General features: G+C 50.4%; 1 protein-coding gene and 1 non-coding gene across 2 annotated transcripts; one reads left to right on the top strand and one right to left on the bottom strand.

The window, feature by feature from the left end:
• The first annotated feature begins 133 nt into the window (after positions 1-133).
• On the top strand, positions 134-215 carry TRNAS-GCU (transfer RNA serine (anticodon GCU)). Its single transcript has one exon. It is a non-coding gene; the product is annotated as a tRNA-Ser (tRNA).
• A 2,977-nt stretch (positions 216-3,192) lies between these two features.
• RPUSD2 (RNA pseudouridine synthase domain containing 2) lies at positions 3,193-6,605 on the bottom strand. Its single transcript, XM_054634304.2, has 3 exons — positions 6,112-6,605; positions 5,330-5,626; positions 3,193-4,402 (listed from the first exon to the last, which is right to left on the bottom strand). The coding sequence occupies exons 1-3, from the start codon at positions 6,595-6,597 to the stop codon at positions 3,620-3,622; spliced, it is 1,566 nt and encodes a 521-aa protein (XP_054490279.2). The 5' UTR covers positions 6,598-6,605; the 3' UTR covers positions 3,193-3,619.
• Between the last annotated feature and the right edge of the window lie 93 nt (positions 6,606-6,698).

Below are 6,698 nucleotides of genomic sequence, written 5' to 3'. Positions count from 1 at the left end.
AGGCTTCGCTCCGCACTGTGCCCGTGCAGGGCCGCGTAACCCGTGCCGTCACACAAGGGTGCAGCGGGCGGGAGGAGATGATGGAGGCGCTGGATATACTTCCTTATAGGTCCGGTGAAAGACAAGTCGCTGTGACGAGGTGGCCGAGTGGTTAAGGCGATGGACTGCTAATCCATTGTGCTCTGCACGCGTGGGTTCGAATCCCATCCTCGTCGGGGTACAAAGCTTTTTCCCTCACACAAAAAAAATTTTTTTCCTAACATTTCCAAGGAAACCTCTCCCTTCCTCCTCTCCTTTCGGCCCTTATTGGGAGAAGGAAAAGCAGAGGCGGCCGACAGGACACAGCACCCTGAGGGATTCAGGGTTCCAAGGCAGGATAGAGTGTGCCACAGATTCTGGGGGTCACAACCAGGAGGGAGTGTCACGAGGGACCTAGGGGTCACCCAGGATAGTGTCCCAAAGAATTTAGGGGTCACCCAGGATAGTGTCCCACAGAATTTAGGGGTCACAGCCAGCACAGAGTGTCACGAGGGACTGAAGGGTCTCACCCCATATCCAGGTTCCTGTGGTGCCTCTCCATGGGGTATCCTGACTTATCTCCTTCCTCAGAGCACTCCAGCTGTGCCACTGGGGACAAATCACTTTTAATCTCCACCTCCTCTGGGATCCCAACAAAACGTCCTATTAGGGTTGGCTGGGTCCTTTGTGAAAGCTCTGAGTAAGAATTAGAGGGATGGAAGATCTCTCCTATGAGGAAAGGCTGAGAGAGCTGGGATTGTTCAGCCTGGAAAGGAGGAGGCTGCAGCGAACCCTCCGAGCCCCTTCCAGTGCCTAAAGGGGCTCCAAGAGATGGACTTGGGACAAGGGGAAATGGCTCTGAACTGGAAAAGAGGAGATCTAGATGGGATATAGGGAAGAAATTCTTCCCTGGGAGGGTGGGGAGCCCCTGGCACAGGTTTGCCCAGAGAAGCTAAGGCTGTCCCTGGATCCCTGGAAGTGTCCAAGGCCAGCTTGGACAGGGCTTGGAGCAAGCTGGGACAGTAGAAGGTGTCCCTGCCCATGGCAGGGGAGTGGGACTGGATGGGCTTTAAGGTCCCAGCCCCTCACTGAAAATGACATTCAGTTCTACTCAGATAGTTACTGCTTTGTCTTCCATAAAGTTATGGCAATTGAAAAAGCATAAATGAGTGTATTGACAAGATACAGGAAAACTTTTCCTCTCTGCCTAAGCCATCCATGGTTCACTTAAAAAAAAAAAAATCTGGAATTAGAGGCCTGGAAGTAGAAGTTAGTGAAACTCAGAGCTTCCAGGAGAAGGAACATCTCCCAGCTCTGCTGTGACAGCTCTGAGCCCTCCCTGCACACACTGCCAAAATTTTAACTACACTTAAATCCTTCTGGAAATTAGATCATACTCAACCCTGGGCAGAGTGGCCGGATCACAACAGTGCAGCCTCACAAAAGGCTCCCAAACGCAATGTAAAGCACAAGTGAACAAGCAGCACACCTCCTTACTGTGTGGAAGGTGAGTACTCAGGGGCTGATTGCAGCCAGACCCGCACAGGGACAGGCCAAGGCACAGGGAAGTTTGCCAGGAGGGTTTATTTGTATGGAAAAGTGCTTCAGCACAGTGAGATAAACATTCTCCTGATAAAGAAAGAATTACAGGACTGTCCAGGATCAAGTCCAAAGCTAACCCAGCAATGTCAAGGCATGTCCAAGTAAAGGTGTACTAAGGAAAAAAATTCTTCCAGGATCTACATTTTATATGGAAAACTTTATGCCAACAACCAGGACCCAGTACTTACCTCAGACCCAAACTCAGATGGGAATTTATCACAGGGAATCTCCAAGAGCAACATTTTTCCAGCTAACAAAACATCAAACACAGTTTTGACAAATTAAAATAAATAAAATAAAATAAAAATAAATTTTTAAATAAATAAGTAAAATAAAATAAATAGAAATAAATAAATAAAATCTAAAATAAAAATAGAAATAATTTAAAAAATAAAAAATAAAATAAAAATGAAATTAAATGAAATGAAATGAAATAAAATAAAATAAAGTATCCTTGTGAAAGAAATCCTAAATCTTCATAGTTCAAAGAATCTTGGAAACAGAAGCCCAGGGGTTTCTTGACCAGGAAATTAAAAGTTGCCAGTTGCAGCCATTATTCCAGGAAAAGAGGAAAAAGCAGTGCTGAGCTCCAGTTCCTCATCAGGCCCTTTGGCCCCAATGTCAGTCAGGAAAATCCCTGACAGAGCCTTTTTTTGTTACAGAAATTTCTTACCAAAAAACCTCCAAGCATAATTTGGGACACATTAAAGTCTAATTTAACTGTCATCCCTAAGTCTACCCCCATTCTCCTGCATCCAAGTTCAGTAACAGCTCCAGCCACCCTTTTTGATACACCAAAGGTGACCAAGTTCCATTTATTTCGATGAAAGGTGTATTCCAATGCATCAAAAATTTGGATAACGCTGATTTTTAGCATCACCTCTCTAAATACCTGGAATTAAATTAGAATCACAAAACCTCTGTCAGGATGTGGAAGAGCAAAGTTCAAACCTGAGTGAATTATTACGGAAATATTCAACATCAGCTGGATGATCCAGCAGAGAAAGACACCACTTGGCTCCTGTGGGCTACTGGAGGCAAGCAATGGTTTATTGTGATTTGGTAGTTATGTCCCGACCCTGGTGACATCATCAAGTGATTTTAGGAGGAAGGTACTAATTCCTGTGGGCTGGCCAACCTGAGATTTCCAAAATTAATATAAAAACCCTCCCAGAAGCCAAGAATCAACCGTGTAAACACTAATGAAAATAAGAACTATGGTGATATTAATCATTCATACAAAATTATTTTAAGAGAAGTCTTCTAAAATTATTTTAAAAGAAGTCTTCTGCTTCATAAAACTGCTTTTGTTTTTCTTGAAATCTGACTGTCACACTGAAGTGATATTAAAAAATATCTCCAAGACAAAATCTGGTACCTCCAAAACCAGGCCCAATACCTGCACCCAGAACTACTAACTTAAGTAATTATTTGAATGAATGTTGGTGATTTCAAAGGCAAGTGGATGCTGCTGACAAACAGCAGGCACAAAACAGATCACAGTGTCCTGGTTTTACCTCACAGTGTTCTCAGGAGTAATCTTGTCATTTTGAAATCAATCTGACAACAAAATACAATAAAAACAGGGTTTTTTATGACATGACATCCAGCAGCTCTCACTGTAAGACACAGGAACACAGCAGGCTGGAAGAAAAATCAGTTTTTGACTTTTAGTGCATACACTTCATTATCCATGTGGATAATTGATCCAGAATACATTGAGGTGAAGGCAAAGCTGCCTGTGCCGAGCAGAGTTCAGTCCTTGCTGCCCCCAGGTGCCAGTTCACTGAAGGGCAACATAAAACTCCCGTTTTAGCCTCGCTTCCCTGCTCATCCTTCACAGCACCTGTGGGAAGCGGGATAATTCTCCAGCCCCACCGATCCCTCCCAGCCCAGCTCAAGGCAGCTTTGTTCACCTCAACCACAATGCAAAGTCAGTCTTTGGTCTCTGTATGCTGCTGTCCCGGCCAGCAGGGCCTGCAGGTGCTGGGTGTCCTGGTCACTCCTGCCAGTCCTCCATGGCCCACTCGGGCATGCTGGAGCAGTACTCAAAGTCGGCGCCCTTGTAGCGCAGGGCGTGCAGGAACATCACCAGCTCCTTGGGAGAGGGGTCCCGCCTGCTCGTCCTGCACTCCACACACAAAGGGTCCTTCTCTTCCCAACCCTTCTCCCCTGCCTGCCCATCCTGATTCCCACACAAACTGAGCTCTTTGTCTTTATCAAGCGTTTCCAGGTTGGTATCAGAGTTCAGTGGACAAGCTGCTATGTCATTCCTCTCTGGATCCTTCTCATCCTCAGCAGGGCAGGAACTCCCATTTACAGGATCAGACTTTGTGCAGTCACCTGAATTCCCACAGTCTCTACTTTCACCAGCAGAGTTCAAGTCCTCCTCCCCAATACCCAAGACCTCCAGGCTCTGTTTGGAGCGATGCTCCTCCACCAGCGCCTTCAGCAGCTCCTCGTCCGTCTTGCCGATCCTCCCGCCCTTGCCCCGGTGCGGTCCCCAGGCCTCCATGTTGTAGATGGGGTCGTTGAGGATGGGGTGTCCCAGGAACTGCAGGTGCACGCGGATCTGGTGTGTGCGGCCCGTGCGCGGCAGGCACCTCACCACGCTGCTGCTGCCGTTGTAGCTGAGCCGCTGGAAGAGCGTCTGGCACGGCTTCCCCTTGGCATCCACGCGGCACACGCCCACCTTGTAGGAAACCACCAGGATGGGCTCCTCACAGACCACCTCGTGCTCCGGGAACTCCCCCACCACCCGGCAGACGTACTCCTTCTCCAGCTGCCAGGAGACACAAGAGGAAGGCTCAGGAAACACAGCGGGGAAACACAACCAAGCTCCAGCCTTGCTTCTCCTCCTCCTTCTCTCCTCAATAAAATACATCCTGAGGTGGCATTTTATTACAACAGGAAAGGGAAAAAAAATTCAATCAGCTACTTAAAAGCCAAATTTCCCCATACATTTTCCTCAGCTAGTTGGGAAATCAAGAGCAGAAAGGCCTGGCCTATTTGCCTTGTTTTAAATTCAGGAGCCATCTCTCCACAGCCTTTGGCTTACAGCCCTGAAGCCAATCTTGGAAAAAGTTCTGTTTGGATCAAGAGATTCTGGAAAAATGGGAATTTTAAAATTAAGAAAGTGTTGGATAGTTGACATATGTCCACTCACAAATAAATTTAATCTCTAACTGGTCTGCATGACCCCAGTAAGTTTGCACAATCCCTTAAGAAAGATGATCCACGTCAACCCAATGTTACTGAAATAATTTAAATTTTTAGCAGATAACTTCCAACCTAAAATTACCAAAATCAATTAAAGTTTTAGGAGACCCTTTACAATTAAATATTACCAAATCAAAATAAATTTGTAGGAGATCCCTTTTAGTCCAGTATTACTAAATGAAATTAAATTACCACATTGAACCAAATTTTTAGGAGATACCTTTCAATCCAATATCAAAAGCAGTTAAATTTTTAGGGTTTTCATTCTACTATTATCATGCTAGGATTACCAAAATCAATTAAATTTTTTAGGAGCTCCCTTCCAATCCAGTATTACCAATCTCAATTTTTACTCTCTCTTTGGCCTATTAGGGACAAGAAGCACCAGATAAGAACACCAACACAACTATGAGTTGTCCGGAGAACTTGAGCTCACCTAGAGAGCAAACCCGGCTGACTGTGGAGCATAGCAGCAGCTCGCAGCCCTCACCTGCCTCTGCCGGACCTGCTCGTCGATGCGCTTGGACACGGCGGCGGTCTTGGCGAACATGAGCACGCCCGAGGTCATGCGGTCCAGGCGGTGCAGGGTGTGCAGCTCCCGCAGGCCGTGCTCCTTGCCCAGGATGAAGATGACCGTGTTGTGCCGGAACCTGCCGCAGGGGTGCACGGGCAGCGACGAGGGCTTGTCCACCACCACCACCTCCTCGTCCTCCGCCAGGATGCGAATGGGCTGGGCGGTGACCGGCGGCTCGTGCCGGTGCACCGTGTTCCGGAGGAAATCGTTGTTCTGGAATGGGTATGGACAGTCAGCCTGAATCCGGCTCGTGGGACCACCCACCCGGCCACACACAACAGGGACTTGACATCGTGGGAGAAGAATTAAAGCCCCTTTCTCCCAGGATCCCGGATTTAGGATAACAAGTGTGTGTGTCACCATGCAAACCCGACCACCTGCCCATCGCGCATTCCCATTCCTAAGGGCCGAGGAAGCCGTGAGGCTCGTGTGGGGCTGTAGGATCCACACATTCCCGAATCCAGTGGGGCAAGGATTCCCTGGGAGCCCCGATTTCCCCTTCAACCCCTCCACAGGGTTCACAGAATCGTAAAATATGTCGAATTGAAAGGAACCCATCAGGACTATCGAGTCCAACTCCTGGCCCTGCGTTATCTGACCGCACCGCTCACGGGGTGATGTTCACGGCTTGGGGCAGGCCGGGCTCTGTCCTCAGCCCACGATCCCCCCCCGGGAGCGCCCACCCCGGGCCCGCCCACCTTGAGCACGATGTCCAGGTCGCGCACGGGCTCCTCGTTGAGGCGCAGGCGGCCGGCGCGGGCGGCAGCACGGTAATAGGAGAGGGGCTGCGCTCGGAACTCGGTGCCGAAGACGTGCAGGAGGCTGCGGCCCACCCAGCGCCCCTTGCAGTAGGTGCGGAAGTCGAAGTAGTAGGGGCGCACCTTGCGCAGGCCGCCCTCGAAGTAGTACGAGGTCTCGGCGAAGTGCTCGGCGCCGAAGCTCACGCCGGGGTTCAGCTTCCGCGGCGGCGGCACGTACCGCTCGCCGCCCGCCAGCCGCCGCTTCTTGGGGGCCGGCGCCGCCTCCTCCTCCTTGCCGGCGGGGCCCGGCTCCTCGTCCCGGGCTCGGCCGGTGCCGGGTCCCCGCTCGGCCATGTCGCCGCGGGACGGCGGCGGCGGCCGGACCCCGATCCTCGCCGCGCTCACCCACGCCGGCCACACCGCGCGCCGCACGCCGTGACGCATCGCGCTGCGCCGGGCGGCGCAGGCCAATCAGTGCGGGCCGGTCCCGCCAGGCCACACCCCCGGCGCCCCCGTCCAATTCCCGCCCCCCCCCCAGCGCGTCG

The sequence above is a fragment of the Agelaius phoeniceus genome, chromosome 6, assembly GCF_051311805.1.
Source record: "Agelaius phoeniceus isolate bAgePho1 chromosome 6, bAgePho1.hap1, whole genome shotgun sequence".
NCBI classification, from domain to species: Eukaryota; Metazoa; Chordata; class Aves; order Passeriformes; family Icteridae; genus Agelaius; species Agelaius phoeniceus.
The sequence above is the reverse complement of the archived record's forward strand: the minus strand, read 5'-3'. Positions and strand labels throughout refer to the sequence as shown.